This window comes from Elgaria multicarinata, chromosome 3, assembly GCF_023053635.1.
Source record: "Elgaria multicarinata webbii isolate HBS135686 ecotype San Diego chromosome 3, rElgMul1.1.pri, whole genome shotgun sequence".
Taxonomy (NCBI): Eukaryota; Metazoa; Chordata; class Lepidosauria; order Squamata; family Anguidae; genus Elgaria; species Elgaria multicarinata.
In genome coordinates, this window is record NC_086173.1 from 12,440,133 (window position 1) to 12,463,150 (window position 23,018).

A 23,018-nucleotide genomic window follows, 5' to 3' on the forward strand; every position below is an offset into this window, starting at 1 on the left:
TCCTGATGCATCAAAATGGCCTTGCATATTGCAGAACTAACACATTTCCTTAGCCTGTGGCAGCAAAAAAACAACAACCCACCCCGCCGGGTCTGCTCGTGCTTGCTAGTGCAGAAGCGTGGCGGAGGAGGGGAGAGGCTAAGGGAAGGCTGAGCGGCTTGAGAGGGCGAGGCGAGTTTTGACGCGGACAACCCCGCTTGTCTACCGGCCAGCAAAAAATAAATAAATAAAAAGCCCTCCTTAAAGGGAAGGGCTGGGCCAGGCACCCCGTTCCCCCCCCTCTTTTCCCAAGTTTTTGTCGGAGGGCAGGCATCCTCCAAGGGGCTTGTCCTCCGCCCCTTTAAGGCGGTGTTTCCTGTCGGAGGGCAGGCGAGGCAGTGGCGGTTCGGCCATGGAGCCCCGCTGGCTCTGGCTGTATCTGCTGGCGCTGGCGGCGTGGAGTCCCCGCCGGGCGGGCGCTTACTTCCCGGAGGAGCGCTGGGTGCCCGAAACCCCGCTGCGGCCTCCCCGCGTCCTGATAGCGCTGCTGGCCCGCAACGCGGCTCACTCCTTGCCGGCGACGCTCGGCTGCATCGAGAGGCTGCGGCACCCGAAGGACCGCATCGCGCTCTGGTGAGTGGCAGGCGGGGACGGGAGGAGGGGCGCTCGCAATGTTACTTCGCGCTACCTACTCCGGGGCAGCTGCTGCTGCAGCCACCCACGTTTCTCCACGCGGGCAAACGTAAGGCTGCAGCGAAGTCCCGCTGTGCTGAATAGAGATTGCATCGCAGTTACGCGGGAGGAAGTCCCGCTCAGCGCCGTACAGTGCAGCGTAATACTTGTCTACTCCAAAGTAGACCCCGTTGAAGTCATCCAGTCTTGCCTATCCGAGTGCCTTCCAGACGTTTTGGACGACAGTTCCGATTCCTGATTATTGACTATGCTCGATTAGGTTGATGGGAATTGTAGTCCAAAATGTCTGGAGGGCTTCAACTTGGAATCATAGAATAGTCGAGTTGGAAGGGGCCTATAAGGCCATTGAGTCCAACCCCCTGCTCAATGCAGGAATCCACCCTAAAGCATCCCTGACAGATGGTTGTCCAGCTGCCTCTTGAATGACTCTAGTGTGGGAGAGCCCACAACCTCCCTAGGTAACTCATTCCATTGTCGTACTGCTCTAACAGTCAGGAAGTTTTTCCTGTAGTCCAGCCGGAATCCAGCAACCCTATACATCAGTTGGTGTATAGGGTTGCAGCCTTAGTTCTGAGTAAGTATTCTAGATTTACAACGTGCCCGCACAGATTAAAACCCTTACTTTCCCCCCATGAAAGGGTGTGTGTGCACTGGGCAAGATTCCTTGTCTTTATCTTCAGCCTTCCCCAACTTGGTGCCCCCCAGGGGTTTTGGACTACAAGTCCTAGCAGTCCTGGTTATGCTGATGGAAGTTGTAGTCCAAACTGTCTGGAGGTCACCAGACTGGGTGGGGAAGACTTAGGCCACAGCTAGACCTAAGGTTTATCCTGGGATCATCCAGGGTTCGCCCCTGCCTGAGCACTGGATCCCCTGTGTGTCACCTAGATGAACAGGTTTGACCCCTGGACGATCCAGGGATAAACCTTGGGTCTAGCTATGGCCTTAATCTTATGCCCTCCAACATGCCTCCTTTTTAAATATATTTTTTTTATGTCCTGGTTTGTTGGTCCCTGGCCGACAGCTGGTTGACCACTGTGTGAACAGACTAGATGGACCCTCAGTTTGATCTAGCATGGACTTCTTATGTTCTTATGACATAACAAAAAAGGAAGGGGGGAAATAGTAAAAAGAGAGAGAAAGAGAAGAGAAAGAAGAAAGAACAGGAGATTAGAACATATCTGTTCAGAACACAGAGAGCTATGGGGCAGTATATAAATGTAATAAATAAATATTAATAAAAAGGAAAGAAAGAAGAAGTTTCAGCACTTCTATTTAAAATATATACAATAATATAAGCAGTTCATCCATACAAAATTGGCCGCCACTGCTTCTTGAAGTCCTGTCCTCTCCCTTCCTAGGTAGATTTGTAACAGTGCACCCACGTGGGTTTTGTTTCTGGGGGAGCAAGTGCGCCATTTCTTTTGGGACGCCACCACTTGAAGCCTGGGGCATAGCAGAATGCTGAACACTATTCTAGGAAGTAGTTTGCCATTGACTGAGGGAGGCTTGTGTGTGAGGTTTGATGACAAGAAATGGGAGCAGTGACAATTCCAAAAAGACTTTCCATTTGTGGTGGTCTTGCTCATATATACAGGGATTCTGGAAGTCAATACATAGAGAATTAATGTTTATTAGCAGAGAAACAATTGTATATGATCCAGAATTATTTTTATCATCAATATACAAAGGACTCAATACTGGATTGAAATGTAAAGATCTGCTAATATTCCTGTTGATGGCAGCTCGCCAGACAATTACACAGCAGTGGAAAAACCTGGATCGTTTGAATTTATCGGCATGGTATTGAAATATATGGTCTGTGACAATATCAGAAAAAATATCTCATGACTTGCTTCAAATCCAAGGAATATCAGAACCAACATCGTTGTTGCTATATGGGGGAGATTGGTTCAATATACATCACATCCGGATATACAACAAAGTATGCCTGCCTCAGCTTTGAGTATATGGACATTATAACAATAAATGAAGGGAACATAGCACATTTATAATTTAGTTTAATTGTATCTTTAATTATAATTATAGATAATTTTTTTCCGTCTTTTTTTTTGATTCGCTACCTTCCCCTAGAAGTTGTATTAATCAATTTTTCTTCTTATCTTTTTATACTATACATATTTACATAACTAATGGTTTTATAATAATTGTTAGGGGATTGTTTGTATTCATTCTTTTTTGTTTATTTTCTTTTTTTGTAACACTTTAAATAAAATTAAAATTAAAAAAAAAGATTTTTTAAAAAAAACTCCAAAAAGACTTGGAAATAAAGAGCAGTTGGATGTTTCCCTGCTCCTGAATCCCTCGCTCCATCTACGTGGTGCTTTCAGGGCCACTGTACACAGGCGGAGGGTGCTTCTGGATTAGTGCGGAGCAGGGTGGGCTGAGCAGCCTGAACCAATTGCAGGGCCAGCCCAAGACATTTTGCCGCCTGAAGTAACAAAACAAGATGGTGCTCTCTCCTGTTCCATGTACAAAAGTTGACCGGACTGTTTCTTCAGCACTGACAATGGGACAGCATTCTCCGCTGTACCTGAAGGACCAGGTTAGCTTAGGGGTCACTGGGCAGGCTGATTGGCACTCATCTCTCTCCTCGAACACCTTGCTGCTGCCTCCCAGGATCTGCGGCCTGAGGTGACCGCCTCACTCTAGCTAATTGCATGCCTGCTGTGAGGAAAAAGGCACCTTTTCCCCTGGGATGTTTCAGCACAGGCTGTTCTTTAAGCCCTCTAGGGAAAGAGGGTGGCGCTTCCCGCGCAGTATGCAGTCAGACCTGGCCCTCGGCATGTTACAATCCTGAGGGAAATTTTCTAATGAGCTCCTCATCCTGTCTAGTGGATCCTGGAGCTTTGTGGGACATGCATCCCCTTTCTAGCTTCTCCTGGGTCTGGCAGCAGGGTGGCAGGGTTCTCAGTCGACACACGCAGTTCCTACTGCCTGCCTGCCTGCCCCATCTTGTCTCTTGCTGGACATACCTTTTTGTGCCTTGGCCTCCACATGTAAATATATGCACCCCTGTTGCTGCCTGTGTGTCTCTTCTTTAGACTTAGGCCTTAGCTAGACCTAAGGTTTATCCCAGGGTCGTCCCTGCCTGCTCCCGAGATCCCCTGTGTGTCATTTAGATGCACAGGGATGATCCTGTGATAAACCTTAGGTCTAGCTAAGGCCTAAGTCTTAGACCTTTTTATCCACTCTCTCTTACATGGGCTCCCATTCGGGTTGTCTGGCCCTCTTTAGCTGTAGTGCGATGCATGGACAATTCTAGTTGCCTTTCTATTGATTCCCCCCACCCTACGTTCTGAAATGGAACACAGTTTCTCTTCTGTTTTTTAAATGGGTAATCACTTCCCTTTTGAAAACCTTGGATCAGCAAGTTCCTTACATTTCCTTGTATTGAAACAGACTGAGCTGCCTTATCCAACCTGGCAACCTGGCTACTTCCAGATGTATCAGGCTACAACTCCCATTATGCTGGCTGGGGATGATGGCCATCATAGTGGACCCATCTGGAGGGCTCCAGTTTGGGGGAGGCTGCATTACGCAAAGTACTATCTCTTGGCTTCAAACGCCCTCCCACCCAACATGGGAACATAAATAAATCAAGACAATAAATGTCTCATCAATAAATCCATTAGACTAAGTGATTGACAACCGTTTGATTAAGAAGGTGCTGCTGATTAACTAGGCAGGAGAAACACAAGTATCTACAAAATGCATGAATAGAGGACTGCCATTTTAGAAGAGGTTTTCCCTCTTCTCTCTCTCTCAGACTGGAGGGAATACCACTTATTACAGGGGTGGGCAACCTGTTGCCCTCCAGATGTTTTGGCCTGCAACTCCCAACAGCCCTAGGCAGCGTAGCCAATGGTGAGGAATCATGGGAGCTGTAGGCCAAAACCTCTAGAAGGCCATAAGTTGCTTACTCCTTAGATTAGAAGATTCTCTCCCTCAGTTCCCATGCACCCCCAAAATCTGCTCTGGAGGGTTGCTGGATCCTCTTGAGCAAATTTGAGGTGTATGTGTGGGGAGGATGAGGATGCCCCATTGTGCAAGAGGGCAACACTGGATTTAAGCCTAGATTATTATTTGTTGTAAGTTCAACAAACTCTCTCTCTCCCTCCACCACCTGTGTTTAGAAAATCGCAGCCCTCTAGAGAATAGAGTTGCCAGATGCCTTTAAGGCAATCCTTATTCCATATTATTATTATTATTATTATTATTATTTATTTATATAGCACCATCAATGTACATGGTGCTGTACAGATTACACAGTAAATAGCAAGACCCTGCCGCATAGGCTTACAATCTAATAAAGTTGTAGTAAACAATAAAGAGGGAAAGAGAATGCAAACAGGCACAGGGAAGTGTAAACAGGCACCGGGTAGGGTGAGGCTAACAGTATAGAGTCAGAACATGGCTTACTTGGGGTTATCAGATGGTCTCATACTGCATAGCCAGCCCCAGCTAGGCACGTACACTGGGAGCCATGGCCCATATTGGGCCTTCGACAAAGTAATTGCAAAGCTAGAGTATTAGTGTACAATATGCCTCAATCTATTCCAGGGATGGGTGTCTATTCTGGGGATGTTGAGTATGCTTCTGGTTGAACAATGAAAGCAGCTGTTGTGTGTCTGACACACAGTTTCACTGAACATAACGGATGGCTCGGGTTTCAGGTGTTCTAGCTACAATTTAACAAAAAAACCAAAAACACTCTACAAATCAAATAGCAATCCTCATTCAGATCCAGGAATAGACATTCCAAGTTAATAGCATTGTGCTAAAAAATTGAAATTTCAGACTTTCAGCCCTAAACCCAATCTGTGTGAGCAGATGCATACATCCATGTCTTTCTGTTCCTAGGTTTAGTATCAGGATATTAGCCAAATCGTATGTTTTATTACACCTTTGTATTACCTTCTCTCCCCAACTTGTTATTTACAATACGTACATTGTCATTCCACCACCCACCCCTGCCCTGCACATATGCAGAAGTGATCCTGGCATCACAGTGCCCTATATGTATCAAGCTCTCAGTCACCTTTGGGATGATCCCTCAACCTAATCAGATCAGTGCCTTTAGGGTTTGCCACCTGGGCAGAATTTTAGTAGCTCAGAGAGAATTTTATCTTCCTGGCCAATTGACAGAACAGGAGAATGGAAAGACAGTGGGGGAATGGAAGGTAAAGACAAGCAAAAATGTGGTTGGTCACCGGAAGCCTGGGCAGAGGGCAGGGGCATACCTGGTGAGCCGAATGGCCACTGGAAAGCCCACACTGCCTTCTGCGTCAGGATTAGATGCCGCCACCCCGCAACAGTGAAAGCACGGGGTTTTCCCAAAAGCGGCAGCAACCCTGCGTCGTCAAGGCAGGCCCTGGAAGTATTGATATTTTCTCACCAATCTGTCTGTGTGCTGCAATGGCTAGTATATTTATACACAAGCAGATTTGTCCTTTTTGGGGGTGACTGGGGAGCCTGCTACTTTTAAAACCAGCACTTATTTTATGACCCAATAAGAAGCCCTTGCAGGTGCTGAAGCACCGGTGTTCTGGGTGGCTGTTTACAGCAAGGGTGGGCAACTTGTGGCCTTTCAGATGTTTTGGCCTAAAGCTCGCATCAGCCCTAGCCAGGATAGAACCTTGTTTCATTGTCTGATATCTCTGTAGGGTGGCAACCGATCACAATGTGGACAACACGACAGCTGTGCTCCGGGAATGGCTGACGAACGTGCAGAGCATGTATCACTCAGTGGAGTGGCGGCCCAAGGATCAGCCCAGGTGAGCAAGCAAGCATTGTGAGGAAAGATGGCGGTGGTGGTGGCGTGGAAGAGGAAAAGGTGGGCCTACCTTTGAGCATGTGAGGAAGAAAAAAGAAAACGGAAACTAGATTTGAAGATGGAGCCAGTTCTTGAGTGAGGACACAGAGGCTGCTCTGTAACTGCAGCTGTGTTCCACAAACTTACTTCCTGTCTTACATTTTGCAGACATAGGATGGTTGACAGACAGCCTGCCCCCCCCCCCGAAAAGTGAGCAGATTGCATAAGTGAGTCGACTTCAATAGAGCCCAGTTTGATGTTCTACACAAAATGAAGGAGGGCGTATACATCCGAGACTTACTCACTGCTCGCCACATCTCAAATGTTGGGGCAGTGGAGGAACTAGGCCAGATTGACACTCGCTTCTGTCCTCCTTACAGGGGTGTGTGTATGGCTATCCAGACCCTGGAGGTGGACCTTATGCATAGTCAAATGCCATCCAGGGTCAAGCCAATAGAGTTCACTGCAAAGAGCACAGCACCAAACAAGGCTGAGTACAAATGCGAAGTCACAGGGCAGCCTGAGGTCTAGGCTAGCAAGGTACAAGCAAAGACTACAGCACCAGGCCAGGAAGGGTCCAAACACAAAGTCACAAGGCAATCCAGGATCTACTCTCAGGAGGTCCAGCAGAGGGAAGGCTAGGTACTCAAAGATGAGGCCAGGAATCAGAGCTGGTGCAAAGATAGCATTCCAGGAGATGCTGAGAACTCAGGCTTAGAAGCCCAAGCTTTCACAGCCTCACCCTGGGCTCAGCTGCAGAACACCAGAGGTTTTTAGAAGAAGCCCTTGTGAAGATGGCCCTACTCATGAGAAGCCCTTTACTCATGAAAATCCTTCTTTTGCAACTGGACACTTCCTCTTTGATTGGGCTGGTTCGCATGACACGACAGCCTGCCGTGGCTTAATTTGGCTGTGGGGGCTGTTGCGTGGATACCTGGCTTACTGTGGCTTGTCTTGTTATGTGAACCCAGGCAGTGTGGCTTGTTGGGAGTGGGCAGTGACCCAACAGCAGCCCATGGGTTGTTTGAGGGTTGTGGCCCACTCCAATAAGCCATGCCACCTGAGTTCGCACAACATGACAAGCCACGGTAGCACGGCCAATTAAGTAAAGCATGCCAGCATGCACGGTGGGGTAAATAAGACACCATGGCTTATCCCCCCCACCCCCATGATCATGGAAACCTAGTCAGTTCTAGGTGACACCTAGGTGACACCTAGATCATGGAAACCTAGTCAGTTTCAGGTGACTCTTGTGACACTGCTATTCTTGGGGGCTAGGTCTTAGAGGTGGAGTTCTCCTCCTCCACTTCTCAATCTAGCATGGGCTTTTCCTTTATGTGTGTTTTTTGTGGGACGTCTGGCTCTTTCTCTGAAGAAGATTCCTCCAGCATGGGCATGATAGTACCTTATGGAGATCGTTGGTTAAGTCTACGTGCACTATAAAAGAAAATCATAGTCCATGTAATCCAAATTCTGCACCTTATATAATAAGTTATGCTGCTTTTGCTAGTTATATGGGCAGGGTCTGAGCAGAGTGATAGAAGTCCCATTCTGTTGATTGCTGAAAATCCTGCTCAGTTCCACCCTGGTTAGCTTGTGGGATTTTACTACATGCTTTCAAACCTACCTTGGTTGTCATGAAGACTAGATGACTGCTTTTATATGTATTTTTTGAAGAAGGAAGTTGAGTTTCTCAGGATGTTGACTTCCATGGCCACTACTAAAGTTGGTACCGTGGCCCTGCAGGACACTGCTTTTCTCAAAATGCATGACCCTATAAACGATTGCCCCAAGCTGTACTATGAATCTTGCAGCTTGGAATCATGCCTTGGAATATTTATTTATTTAAAATTATTTTTGGGCCGTCTTTAAGGGTGGAAGCCTCCCAAGATGGTGTACGTAAGAGAAACAATACAAAACAGTTAAAAAAAACCACCCAAAAAACAAAAACAAAGCCATAACAACAGCAATTACCAATAAAACCAGCCACCCAAAAATAGATCTGGCAAAGCCCTGTGAAGTTGAAGGATAGCAGCCTCACTCAAAATGCTGTTTTGGGTTTATTGCAAAGGACTGTTCTTCCTCCAGCTCCTTCCTAAACGTTTGGATACTTGAACGTCGGTGAGCAGAGATCCTGTTGGTTTTTATGATCCCTGTGCCAAATCCAAGCACAGAACCGTGCTAGTACTTGGCGGAAAACACATCCCCTTCCCTTCGCCATAGGAGCCAATGAGCGAACTCTGCCTCAGAAACGCTTGGCATATTGCACCGGTCACATCTGTGCCCTGCATGGTTTCCGTATGATGGGGCAGGCTGGTGGAGAAGAGGGTTATTCCATTCCAAGGCCTGAACCTCAGCTTCCTTATCCCTGGCAGGTTCTATCCAGATGAGGAAGGTCCAAAGCACTGGTCCAATTCCCGTTATGAACATATCATGAAGCTTCGCCAGGCGGCTTTACAGTCTGCTCGGGACATCTGGGCTGATTACATCCTGGTAAGGAGGGGTTTGGAAAGGAAGCCTGGTGGGCGGTAGTGGAATATCCGGGTTTGCTCCTGTCTTCCGTGGTCCTTGTCTTAGGGGTTTCATTGCACCCCTCCAAGTCTGCACACTCTGGACGTTCGGCCTGTGCTGGTCCTTTCCTCCGCCACGTGGTTGCTGGAGGTGATTCAGAAACTAGAGCAAGCTGTGCAGTTTGAGTTCCTGCAGTTGGCCCAGGTGTATCTTGGCAGTGGGGCGGTAGCTGGAGAGGGGAGGTGCCTCACTTTTCCTGGGCTGTTGTAGCAGGCAGCTACCTTTGGGATGTGTTGATCCTGTTTAAGGGCAAAGCTGGAGAGCTGGGAATTCTCTGGCTCTAACCAGCCACTCCCTTAGCCTTGACTGGAGATGGCCCTGGCAACACCATTAATAAAAAGGGGGGAAAAGACGCTTCTATTTCAAATGTATACATTACTGTAAATAATCCATATAGCTAAACAAACACTTATTGTGAATGGATGTGCTTTTTGGTCATGTTCTTTCTTTTTCTCCACTCCTTCCTTCCCTTTTTGTTTCTGTTATAATTGCAAAGAGAGAGAGAGAGAGAGAGAATGAGAATGAGAGAGATGACTGTGGCAAGTTGAGGTTTGGATATGAGGTCAGACAGATCTGACTCAAGTACATTTTTTACTGGGGAAGTTGTCCTGCACAAGCCCCTTTGCAATCAACCAGAGCTGTGCAGGAGCCAGCCAATCAATATTGTGCGGAGCCAGTTTCTGCTGCGACCTTGCAAACCTTTTCCCCTTCTCCAGGCCTTGACTCCGGAGAGGAATAGGTATGTTGGGGATTGTACGACGTGAGGGCACTTTGAAACCAGGCCCGCCACTTTCTAAAATATTTCATCCGTCTTCCCCACTTGAGCATGAAACAAACCCAATCCATGAAGTCTTCCAAATGTTAGTGGAATGCAAGTTCACCCCACCTGCTATCTTTGCTCTGGCAGCTCAGGGGAAGAGGGAAACACTTGAAAAGTGTGTGTGTGTGTGTGTGTGTGTGTGAAAGAGAGAGAGAGAGAGAGAGACCAGAATAAAGATCCTCAAATATACTATCTCTTTCTCATGGTCTCCAGCCATATTGTCTCTCCTACCCTCTCATCATGTAGTCTTTTACTTCTCCACCCCTTTCCTTCTGCTGATATGCTGTTTACTGAAATACTGTGAAATCTGCCAAAAGGAAAATATCAGGTGTAGAGTCAAACAGATGCATGCATTGTATTGCCTTATGTAATTTTTGCAGTACGGAATTGGATATTTCTTGGTGCAGCTAGGTTGGGATGATCCATCCCCACCTCCTTTGGCCTCGCACTTTATCCTCGGTAAAGCCGGCTCATCTCTAACCCTCTGCCGTAGCCCTGCCAATGGAACTGGCCTCACTTCGAACGCCGCTGATGTCCCTAGGCATATCCGGTGTGCCCCCTCTTCCTTCGTGTTTCTCATTCCCAAGTTAGAACAGCTGTGGTGGGATTTCAGGGCGAAGTGATAGCCGGCAAAGCAGCTGTTCTCTCTGGGAACCCACCCCTTGGCTGGCCATGCCTCGTACTTCCGCTCTGGAATTAGGTCCTGGCCTCCAGCCCAGAAAAGCTGGAAGGGAACGCTCTCCCTATCTCTTGCTATGGCTTGGCAAAGTGGATCGTTCCTTTCTGCCCTGCTCATGAAAAGCAGCGGCATCTGTTGGTATATTGGATCTGTGGGCATGTTTCTTTTGAGTCCTGCCGGGACTCTTGGGATATCACCCACCATGGGCATGTAGTACCTGACTTCCTGGAAGCAGCACAAGGCTCTGGTTACAAAGGGCTTTGCCTGCTTTCCTTTAATGACCCCCCCCCAATAGCCCGCCCTGCAGTGTTTTAAAAGCACGGAGGCTCCTTGCCTTTTCCATTTTAAAAAAAGCACGGCTAAACAGGCCCCACGTATTGCAGATAGAAATGAATCTCCAGCTGCAGTGTGAGAAGCAGCAGGCTGCACATGATGGGGTGTTTCAGTGTTCATGCACTCCCACGTGCGCGTCTGCTTCCCGCTCCAACTGAACCACTAGAAGCCCGGGAACTGCTATAGCAAGTTACACTAGAACAACATTTTAAATCCTAAGTGAGCCTTCCTCAGCTTGGCTGGGAAGGATGAGAGTTGCAGTCCAAGACATCTGGAGGACACCAGGTTGGGTAAGGCTGTTCTCTTAGGGCTTTGCTAGACCTGCCGGGATAAGCCGGCAGGGAGGCGGGGCGGCAGCGCGCTGACGTTAGCGCGCGCCGCCCGGGCTTCCAGACGCACGACGCGCAGGGACGACGGAAGCCTTGCAGCGTCCGACATTTTTTAAAAAAGTTTAAAGGGGCCGCGTGTAGCTGGAAGACTCCGGACCAGGTAATTTCGATTTTTTTAAAAAACCGAAGCCCTCCCTCCCTGCCCCCGGCCTTACCCTGGCAGCGGGGGGGAAGAGAGGGGCAGGGGGAAGGCCGGACCCGGCAGGACGGGGCGGGGGGAGAGCAGGCATCGGGGATGGCAAGGGAGGGGGGCTTTGCCTGGGCAAGCGCCGGGCGCCGGCGCCCAAGCAAGCAGGCGACCGGCGCTGCCTGGGCAAAGCCCCCCTCCCTGCCCCCAGCCTTGCCCTGGCAGCGCCGGGCGCCTGCTTGTTTGGGCGGTGGCGCCTGGCGCTTGCCCGGGCAAAACCCCCCTCTCTTGCCATCCCCGATGCCTGCTCTCCCCCCCCCCCCCGGTCCTGCTGGGTCCGGCCTTCCCCCTGCCCCTCTCTTCCCCCCCCCCCCGGCCGATGGGCACAGCGCTCGTAAGAGCGCTGTGCCAGGTCCGTGGCTTTTCGCAGCTACTTGCAAGTAAGCAAGTAGTCGCAAAAAGCCACAGACCTTCCTAGACGTTTTGCAGCCCCGTCCTGAGGCCGGGGCTGCGAAAAAGGCGCCCCATAAGCGACTTCGCTTATGGCGCGTTAGAGGAGGCCTCAGTGCGGCCTGGGCTCGGATTCCCCTGTGCGTCATCTGGACGCACAGCAGGGAAACCGGGTCTCAAAGCTCGCTAAGGCCTCGTCTAGGAAGGCCCTAAGTCTCCCCAACAAGCAAAATAGGGAAAGTGATTGAGCAGGGACGGGTGCTAGAATTTAAAAAAACGTCCCTGGTAAAATAGCAACTATTTGAGCGCATGCAGGGGGAAATGCCTTGGAAAAGCAGGTGCAGCTACTCCAAGAACTGAGGATGCCATCTTTGCAGTGTGCTTGACTTTGAGATGCATAAACCTCTCCTTCTCAAAGTGGCTGGCTGGGTGGCAGGCTGCCTTTGCTCCATTTCTCCCTGTTGCTGAACCACAGCTGCCGAGTTCCTCCTCTTCTTTCGTGCTCTTCTGGACTTTCTGAAATGTCTGTTTCTGGGAAAGGGGTCTTGAGGATGCATCAGCTATACCAACAACCCTCAGAGGGTCAGATTTGACCAAGTGGCAGCCGTTTCCGATCCCTACGCCAGATATGATTTGAACCGTGATTTTAGTGCATTGTCTGAATGTATGTTATGTATCATTTGAAAATGGTAACCTATCATGAGTGATTTAAAAATGTGAATGGGTTAGCTAAAAAAATCACGCTGACCATCTAGTAGAGCAGTCATACCCTGGAGCTTTGGGGTTTACCACTTTTTAAGCTACTCTAGCAATTTACATTAGAACAGCCTTGTAACTAGAATTAATGTTGCTTTTTTTGGTTTTTAATGCGCACCTCTGTAGTTTGTGGACACAGATAATCTCCTGACGAACCCCGACACCTTGGGCCTTTTGATAGCTGAGAACAAGACTGTGGTGGCACCCATGCTGGACTCGCGAGCAGCCTATTCAAACTTTTGGTGTGGGATGACCTCACAGGTATGCAGGTCACAGAAACTCTGGTTCAGCTTTTATCTCCCACTTCCATGTATTTGTGGCAGTTGAGGCCACAGCCAGCAGCGCATGATGTGCAGGGGTGTGTTGGGGTGGAGTGAGGAATACAGGATTTGTATATCTATTTGCTTAGCTCATTGTTCAACCTAGCTGTCCCAATGCCCACCCTCCTCAAATTCAAAGTAGTGAAACCTCTAACAGATGTGTTCCCGCCTGCTTCCTAGCCTGTGGTTGCAACCACAGAGAAGACTTTCGACGTCATGACTCCTAGCTTAGTTTTATGAGGCAATGGTATCATGAAAGGCCACGGTAGCACCCTTCCTGTTGGGTCCTTGCTGCTGCATCTCTGAATAATAAGGCAGATACATTTGTGTCAGATAAAGCCTCACCAGCCTCATCTGTCCAGGGCTCATGAGTAGAGTGACAATATGAAAAGGAGGACAGGGCTCCTGTATCTTTAACAATTGCATAGAAAGGAGAATTTCAGCAGGTGTCATTTGCATGCGTGCAGCACCTGGTGAAATTCTTGCTTCCTCATAAGAGTTAAAGCTGCTGAAGCTTTACTAGTGTGACCACATACAAAAGAGGGCAGGGCTCCTGCAGCTATAACTGTTGTAGTGAAGAGGGGATTTGACCAGGTGCTGCATGCATACAAACGACACATGCTGAAATTCCCTTTTCTATACAACTGTTACGAATATCGGAGTCCTGTCCTCCTTTTCATATGCTCACCCTACTCAGGAACACATGTCAGGTCAGCATGCTGTTCCAGAATTAAGCAATGAATCACAGCAGATTTCTCTTTCGCTAACTTGGCACTGGATTGCAAGATGTTAAGACCCAATGGGAAACTAGCATGGCAGCATGAGAAACCTTAGCTATACAGAATTGCAGATGAAGGAATCGGCCTTGGATGTCTACAACCCAGTCCCCTTGTCTGGCTTCCCCAGTGCTCACCGTCGTTTCTTCCCATCCACTGGAGGGTCTGGATGGCAAACTCTTGGGTTGGTTATGGTGAGCCTCTGCTGATCTTTTGCACATGGTGTTGAAGTGCTGCAGGTTGTTCTGTGTTGCAGCATCCGTGCTGGCTTCTCTCTTTGCAGGAAAGCTCTCATGGGATTTCTCTTCTGCTTCTCTCTCAGGGCTATTATAAGCGCACCCCTGCTTACATCCCCATCAGGAAACGGGACCGTGAGGGCTGCTTTGCAGTTCCCATGGTGCACTCCACCTTTCTCATCAACCTGCAGAAAGAGGCCAGCCAGAGCCTCATCTTCTACCCACCCCACCCAGATTACACTTGGGCATTTGATGACATCATTGTCTTTGCCTTTGCCTGCAGGCAGGCAGGTGAGTCAAAATGCAGCCTTCCTATATTAAGGGTTCCTCTGCATTAACCAAAACTCCTGCAGCCTCACCGGGGCTTTGTCTTCCGGAGTCTTTGTGGGTTTACAATCAACAAAATTCACACTCTTCCCCCCCCCCCCCCGCCCGACTTTGCTTTTGCCAGTTCCTTCCATTATGTTTGATTTATACTGCCAGAAGATGGCGCTGCTGTATTGCACGATTTAGATTTATGACTGCATTTTAGGTGACTTATAAAAGTAGTGGATTCCTGCTTGAAAGTGACGGGGGTGGCATTGGAAGTTGACGAGGTCATGAAAAGTACTCGTGAACTTCCGTGAGTGAACAGCCATGAGCTTGCATAGAGACAGCCTTGTGTAATAATGAGGATATCTTTGCTTGTACATCCACTGAACAACTGGCCTCCTTGTTTGGCCAAACCAGAGACGTCTGTTGGTGGGGAACACCGAGCTAAGCTTAAATTGATAGGGCTGCCTTGCAGATGATTCTTCTTTACAGCCTTCTGCATTTCCCTGCTTTGACTGCCAGCCCATCCCAGCGTGTTGCCTGCTCACCCTTCCACTTGCCATTGCTACTTTTTAAAGACAGGAGAGGCAGCTTGTCCCTAGGCTGCTTCCTCCACTTATGGCTTAGAAGATGTCCTTCTCTAAGGCAGGGGTGCACATGCGCTGCTGGCTCGAAGGATGTGGCTGTGCATCCATCTCATACGCATGCACACGCCAGTGGTTCTGAGACCAGCAAGGAAAAGGCGACCTGTTTCAGGATCGCTAAAGGAGGCGCTGGAGAGCAGGCTAGGGCCTTTTCTACACCTACGGGTGTAGAGGGAGGAAGAGGGGCTGATCCTGGACTTACCTGCTTCCTGGATCGTCACCCTCAGTCCACATGGGCGGCATGACATCCCAGGCATTGCGCCTGTTGCGGTGGCCATTTTTTTTTAAAAAAGAGGAAGAGCTGGTGTGCACTTGCGCTCCAGCGAAAATTAAGGTAAAAAAACAAAAGAAAAAAGCCCTGAACCTGCTCCCCACCCCAGCCTCGATGGCCCTGGACTCCCCCCGTTCCAGCTCCTTCCCTCTGATGACCCCCGGTACTCGCAGGGAGGAGGGCAGACGCCAGGACGGGCGCCCACATCACCTGCGGTCCTCAGGATCGTCCTGGGACCACAGGTAAAACCTAGATAATTGAGGTCTCCGTTATCCTGGGGAAATGGAGGGATCATCCCTCCCTGCTCCTGGGATCCCCTGTGCGTCATTTGGATGCACAGGGATGATCCAGGGATGATCCCTGGAAAAACGGAAGGTGTAGAAAGGGCCTAGGAATCAGTGATGGCAGAAGTGGCAGTGGTGACAAAACTTGTCATGGTACAATGAGGGAATTCAGTGTGAGGAATCAGTGGGTCAGGGCATCCTAGGGGTAGGGGGGAGGTGCAGTCAAGGCCTGGGGGGGGGGGCTGCAGGTTGGGCACCCCTACTCTGAGGAGTGGCAAGAGAGAGGAAATGCAGATGCTGCAGCACTTGGCTGCTTTTTCTCAGCAGAGGTGTTAGGCAGTCTCTTTTGGCTTGGAACGGGTCAGGTTTTGTGCCTGGGAGAGTGCTGCAGTGGGCTGAACGAGCTGGTGGCAGCATGAACAAGGAGAAGCAGACCTCATTTGCCACCCGGCTGCTTGTTTGCAATTCAGCCTATGTGAGTGGTTTCTGAACAACTTGATGAATCCAAACTGGTATGCTTGGGATTTTGTACGCACAGCAGAACTCCACCTTAGAGGACGTAATAGTCACTCCTCAGTGTAACCGCACCTGCATGTACTGTATTCCATGTTAAAGTAATAATAAAGGTAGAATCTTGCATCCTGGATAAATTACATAGTTGATCTTCTTTTGCATAGTTCCCCCTCCCCCTCTCTTTGAACCTTTTGTGGTGGTTTTGCTGGTCGTGAAGCCCCGCTCTAACTACTGAAAACCCTATTCGGTCACTTCTCTGAATTAACATTGCAAGCATATCTTTGCAGACATAATGGCTAGACGTTTTGCTTTTGAAAGAGCAGAAAAGAAAGCCGGGAGTCTGGGGAAGCTGCTTTCCGCACCCACGTTTTACGCTCCTCCGGAATTCTGTCTTGCGCACAGCCCTGACAATGCAGGCTTCGTGGTAGTTTAATTGGTCAGCCACTGAAATCTGTGAGCAGGATGTGGGAGCACCGCATGGGCAGCCAAATGCGCTGTAGGAACCTTTAATCAAGAGTTTATCCACGTTCAGGCACATGGAGGTGAAACGACATGTTGACCAAGGCTCTGTAACCTGCAGGGGCGGCCCTGCCATTAGCTAAAGTGAGGCGGTTGCCTCAGGCGGCAAATGTTGGGAGGCGGCAGCAAGATGATGGAGGAGAGAATTGTGTGCTACATGGCCTTCCCTATTGCCCCTAAGCTAGCTTGTTGCTTTCAGGTGTGGCAGAGGATGCTGCGCATTATTTGTGTTGAAGAAAAGTGATTGTGTGTGGAATAGGAGGGGGTGCCATCTTTTTCTTTGCCTTAGGCAGCAAAATGTCTTGAGCCAGCCCTGGTAACCTGTCAAGGTGATGGACAGAGGGATCTGCTGTTGCCCAATGCCATTCTGCTCTTGTGTGCTCACTCTGCATCTCTCCCCTCCCCTCCACCCATTTGTTTAGAAATTCAGATGTACGTGTGCAACAAAGAGGTGTACGGCTTCCTACCTGTGCCTCTGCGATCCCACAGCACCCTGCGCGACGAAGTGGAGAGTTTCATGCACGTGCAGCTGGAGGTCATGGGTGAGTGAGCTGTGTGACGCGTGGTCAGAGGGCAGCAAAGCCTTTGATGTTTTTTCTTTCTCCTTTAACCAGAGGGGAAATTTTGCAGTAAGGGAAACCAGATTCTGCATTGAGTGTTGTGTCAGCTTTACAAATTGCACAGGTGGGCCACCGAAGACCGTTACAGGGCTTGATCTAGGGAGAACAGGGTGGCCATTTTTATGCAAGAGCTTTGACATCTACACTTGTTCCCTGTAGGAAAGACAGTGTGGACTCTTGAGCTAAAATAAAGATTTGGCATCTGAGCAATTCAGGTTCTGTGCCAATGTAAATTGCATTGTCTGACCCATATTGATGTATGCCAGTCTTCCCCAACCTGGTGCCCACCAGATATGTGGGACTACAGCTCCCATCATGCTCTGCCAGTGTGGCCCTGTGGCTGAGTTTAATTGCAGTTGTAGTTCAACACATTTGGGAGTTAGCACAATGGGGAAGGCTGATGTACGCAAATTAAGCAAAATTGCATGGCGAGTGACAGAACTATACACTCCACCCCCAACTAGTGGAAAACTGACTCTGCCATACCTTTGGCATGTGAGATTTCAACAGACACTTCACCTGTGGATCTCTGTTCTGACCCAGGATAAGGCAGCTTCCTATGTTCTTATGCTCTGTGGGTAGCAACTTAGAAGTTATTTGGATGGTCTCCTTCTCTTTGGCTGGGTTCACACAACACAGCAAGCCACACTATGGGTTAAGTGTAGGTTGAGTATGAGTATGGGTTGTCACTGAATTGTGTGTTGTTGTGTTGTGTGAACCCAGCCATGCTAATAAACCAGGGTTTATTAACCACGAAAAGCCTAAGAAGGGAATCATGGTTTGTTGTTGGGTTGTGAACTGTGGCTTGTTTGTGGCTTGTTAGCATGGCTGGGCTTATACAATACAGCAACCCACAATTCAACAACAACCCATACTCAAGTTGTACTCTGACTTTTCGTGTTGTGTGAACCAAGTTTTTATGTTGTTATCCTATGATGGGTTCAGACACAGTTTGCTTCTGAATACCGGGTGCTGGAGGGTTGGCAGGCAATGGGAGGGCTGTGGTATTTATGCCTGGGTTGTAGCTGCCCAGAGGTATCTATCTAGTCACTGCTGGAAACAAATTCCTAGGAATCGTGGACTAGATAGACCCCAGTCTGATCCATCCAGTAGGACTATTCTTGGGTTCTCCCCTGCCACAGAATCATTTTACTACCTTGAGTAAATCTCCATCTCTTGACCTCAGTTCCCTGTCTCTACAATGGAAATGTATGTGACCTACCTCCCAGGGGACAGTACATACAGATTTCAAAAGTCTTTGTAAATTTAGGAAAGCCAGGCTGGTGTAGTGGTTAGAGTGTTGGACTATAACTGGGGGGACTGCATGACTTTGGGCCAGTCCCTGAATCTCATTCTAACCTACCTCACAGGGTTGTTGTGAGAATAAAACGGAGGATTGTGTATGCTCCTTGGAGGAGGCCAAGTTGGCATACAAATAAACTAAACAAATAAATTGGCCGCACATTGAAAGCGATAAGACTTACTTCTAAATAGACCCATATAGGGCTGCGCTGTTAGAGGGACATTGAAATCGCAGAACAGTTGGCAGCCTTGTGAGTGCAGCCAGAGTCGTATTTCCCTGGTGCAGCCTTCCGGCTTTCCCAATTCGGGGCAAGCGGATCAGTCCCGTGTGCACTGTGCTGAATTCACTGTACTGAATTCGGAATGGCATCAAAGGGGCCTGTGTGGCAATCCACCATCCTCCGGGCTCTGGAGGAGTTTGCTGAACTCTGTCCCTTGGGCCTGCTTCACAGTCGCTCTTTGTGCAAACTGCAGCTGCACAAAGATCCTTTTGCTAAAGCCAACTGCCCTTAAAGGGGAAACGGTCACCACTTCGAAAATGTAGCCAACGTGGAAGGTCTCAGTGAGACTACAACCAGCTTTCATCAACAACTGCCTTGTATTGAACACTGAAAGATGTATTCCACGTGGGCAAGAAATTTACTGTCCCTGCCTCTCTCTCTCTCTCTTTTTTTAGAATGCATAGTGACTGTAAATAGCAGGTGGCTATTCTGCACAGTAGGCTCAAGAGCTAAGAGCCCATTCAAGTGTGCTGTTTCTGAGATGGTACAGGCCTTGCATGGGACTGTACCATCTTGAAATGCCCTTGAGAGTTGTCTGTATAGAACAGTGGTTCTCAACCTGGGGCGCTCCAGATGTGTTGGACTACAACTCCCAGAATGCCCCAGCCAGCTCTGCTGGCTGGGGCATTCTGGGAGATGCAGTCCAACACATCTGGAGCGCCCCAGGTTGAGAACCACTGGTATAGAAGCTTCCCCATGTGCAAATATTTCTGTATCAGGACTGCTAATGTATTAGGGAGAAAATATTTTGCTCTCTGAATGTTTGAATCCCTTTTTGAGACACATTCCTTTGGAGAACAAAAGTTTTTTCCCCCCTTCTTCTCTCCATCATTGCAGACAGCAGTTGTTTCTTTCAGGTTTCTTTATGGCACTGTGGAATGACTTGGTTTTGTTTTTAAAATTTGCACCCCCTCTGTATGGGTGGATAATATATAATGATTGACAGAACACAGTATTAGCCTTGGGCGAAATAGCAGCACCTAGTGACTGAGTACAAGATTAGCCCTCAGAAACAAAAGAGATGACGGGGCGTAATGAATCCCCTCCTGCCCGACCCCGACACTCTCTCTCTCTCTCTCTCTCTCTCTCACACACACACACACACACACACAGGCAAAGACAAATAAGCAGAATAAATCCCTTCAACTCTCTTCAGTAGGGTAAAATAAACGTCTGTACTTCCATGCATCTATTGAAGGCAAATTCTCAGCAGAGCATTCACACGAACGGAGACCTTGAAATTTGCCATTGGACAGATTTTCATCCATGCAGATTTCAATAAAAATGGTCCCAAACCCTTCATAGAATAGAGCTGTGTGAGGAAGGGGGACAAAAGAACCATGTGGTGAAAGTAATAGTAAAGGGGGGGGAAGCCTGAGTGAAGGAAACACTTTTTCAAAACTGGAGAACTCAAGTTTGAAGGAGGAATTTTGCTAACAAGCAGACTTTTTAAAATTCTCCAGCTGACAATAGTTTAAGGGGGGCGGCGGGAGGAGCAGGGAACATTTTTGGTACTGTGTGCCTTTTTCTTTTTTCTGAAAGTAATGCCCCTTGTAGAAAAAGTCCATGGAAGTTTCTAGGTCACATTGAGGACCAGCCTGGTGTAGAGATCCCATTCCAAATTTCCATTTGGCGATGCCTCTCTCTGGGAGATCTGACTTGAGAAGGGGGAAGTTTGGCACATGGTAGGCAAGAGGAGACTACAAATTATTGGAGGGTGGATGGGTTAAAACTGAAATAAAATAATTTTAAAAATATACTGGCCCTCAGACACCTATGTTAGTCAATGTTAGTCATTTGTGGTCAAAAAGGAGGGAAGAAAAAAGAGTCAACTTTTTTTAAAGCTTTCCTGCAATGGTTGCCTGGAAATGCTATTTAGTCACCACAGACAACTAGACAAGTGTCTCTTTACGAGCTTGGTATAAAACTGAAAGTAGTGAGCTTCATTTCCAGGTTCCAAGTAATTAAAAGTATATTTTTCTAATGGAAAAATCCAATTTTCAAACCCATCAGGGTACGCCTCAAGGACTGCTTGATGTAGTTGTCATTTAAGGGGAAAGATTCACATTTTTGTCTTTTTGCATTTCGTTTGATGCTGAGCCAAGAACCTGGGAGCAGCTGATCATAAAATGTGCCTGTTCTTTTTTTAAAAAATCCCAGAAGAGGCCATGTGTCTCGCCATACAACTCCATGTTGTCTTTCTCTACAGTTAAGAGCCCTCCGGTGGAACCTTCCCAATATCTCTCTGTGCCTCCCAAAGTCCCAGACAAGATGGGATTCGATGAGGTGAGCAATACTACAAACGAGAAAGATCTTGGAATTGTTGTAGATCGCAAGCTGAATATGAGCCAACAGTGCGATATGGCTGCAAGAAAGGCAAATGCTCTTTTGGGCTGCATTAATAGAAGTATAGCTTCCAAATCACGTGAGGTACTGGTTCCTCTCTATTCGTCCCTGGTTAGGCCTCATCTAGAGTATTGCGTCCAGTTCTGGGCTCCACAATTCAAGAAGGACGCAGACAAGCTGGAGCGTGTTCAGAAGAGGGCAACCAGGATGATCAGAGGTCTAGAAACAAAGCCCTATGAAGAGAGACTGAAAGAACTGGGCATGTTTAGCCTGGAGAAGAGAAGATTGAGGGGAGACATGATAGCACTCTTCAAATACTTGAAAGGTTGTCACACAGAGGAGGGCCAGGATCTCTTCTCGATCCTCCCAGAGTGCAGGACACGGAATAACGGGCTCAAGTTAAAGGAAGCCAGATTCCGGCTGGACATCAGGAAAAACTTCCTGACTGTTAGAGCAGTGCGACGGTGGAATCAGCTACCTAGGGAGGTTGTGGGCTCTCCCACACTAGAGGCCTTCAAGAGGCAGCTGGACAAGCATCTGTCAGGGATGCTTTAGGGTGGATTCCTGCATTGAGCAGGGGGTTGGACTTGATGGCCTTGTAGGCCCCTTCCAACTCTGCTATTCTATGATTCTATGATTCTATGAATAGAGTCCGGATAAATCATGAAGAATAAGCAAATATATCCGCATTGTGCTTAATTCACGTAGTCTAGGTCTGTGGTCTTCCACCAGTGCGTCACGACCCAGGAGTGGGTCACGAGATCAGTCCAGATGGGTGGCGGCATTAGGACTATTAAGTATAATTCAAAAGTAAAATTGTGAAAGTGGGTCCCATTTTGCAGGTTGGGAATCTAAAGTGGGTCTCAGGTCTGGCCCAGTTGAAGACCACTGGTCCAGGTCCCAGAATCAGCTCTGACAACACAGGAGTTTGGATTACCTTGATGCAAACAATCATGGTGGTGAAATGGGGGAAATGTTTTTTTAATTAAAGTTCAGCAGATTATATTCATTGCTAGGACTGGCTGGACTGGTCATAGAACTCTTTGGTGATTGGGCTTCTTTGCTGAGTTGGGATTGGTCGGTGGGGTTCTGAAGGCAGTTATGGCAGTTGGAACCTGGGCACTGAGGGAGAGACGAGTTAGAGGTCTTTTGGCGGGTTTGTTTATTACCTCAGTGGGCTCTGAAAAAGAGTGAATTGCTTAAAGACGTCATGCAGTATCCAATCCACCCCTTGTGCTAGCGGGACCAACCACTAACACAGTGTGAAACTACCGACTCCAGGGCGTGTTTGTTTCCGAAATGGGGCAGGTCAGCAGAGCTTGAAGTAGGAAACTTCGCTGCCCCGTCACGATCCAGAAACGGATGTTTCTGCTTGTTTCTGGGGCTGCTTTTTGAACGGCTGCTTTCTGTGGTGCGAGCAGTGGCTCCTGCTCACGCAACGGAGGGAGCAGGGGCATTGGCCAGAGTCCCACTATAGCTTACCTAGTGTGGCTTTGTCGAGGTCAACACCCACTGGAGCAGGCATTTTATAAAGCAGCATCATAGGTACCCTGGTATTCCTGAGGATACAGGGTAACAGAAGGAAAATTCCTCCAGTGGTGGCGGCAGGCTGGTAATAAACACCAGCGTTTAGACCACCCACTTCCCCAGGGGAGGCATCATAATTATTATTAGCTGCAGGCACAGCCCTGGATATTAGTTACATGACGGTCTAGTAAACCTCCCTTCTGTCAGGATTGGTGGAATGCTCCTTTGGACACTTTTCACTAGATGGGCTGTGGGGATGACCGTGTTCAAGTAGCTCTGTGTTTTGAAAGTGAAGGTGGAGGCTTCTCCAGTTCTCTGGCCTCAGGAGCCCCCGTGCCTTGTGCCATCCTGCAGGATATGGTTGCATTAGTTCCTTAGCTCTGCATTAGTGCCCTACGCAGGCCTTTTCTGTAATGTTTTTGGTTGCCAAGTTCCTT

At 48.4% G+C, this 23,018-nt stretch overlaps 1 protein-coding gene across 1 annotated transcript in view; it reads left to right on the plus strand.

Moving 5' to 3' along the window:
- Positions 1-391: 391 nt before the first annotated feature.
- The window catches only part of COLGALT1 (collagen beta(1-O)galactosyltransferase 1), a 32,143-nt gene continuing 9,516 nt past the window's right edge, over positions 392-23,018 (plus strand). The window contains exons 1-7 of the mRNA XM_063118939.1: positions 392-612; positions 6,357-6,467; positions 8,881-8,998; positions 12,757-12,891; positions 14,049-14,253; positions 16,928-17,047; positions 20,918-20,994. Of these exons, the coding sequence (XP_062975009.1) occupies positions 392-612; positions 6,357-6,467; positions 8,881-8,998; positions 12,757-12,891; positions 14,049-14,253; positions 16,928-17,047; positions 20,918-20,994 (987 nt within the window). The remainder of the gene's footprint in view (positions 613-6,356; positions 6,468-8,880; positions 8,999-12,756; positions 12,892-14,048; positions 14,254-16,927; positions 17,048-20,917; positions 20,995-23,018) is intronic.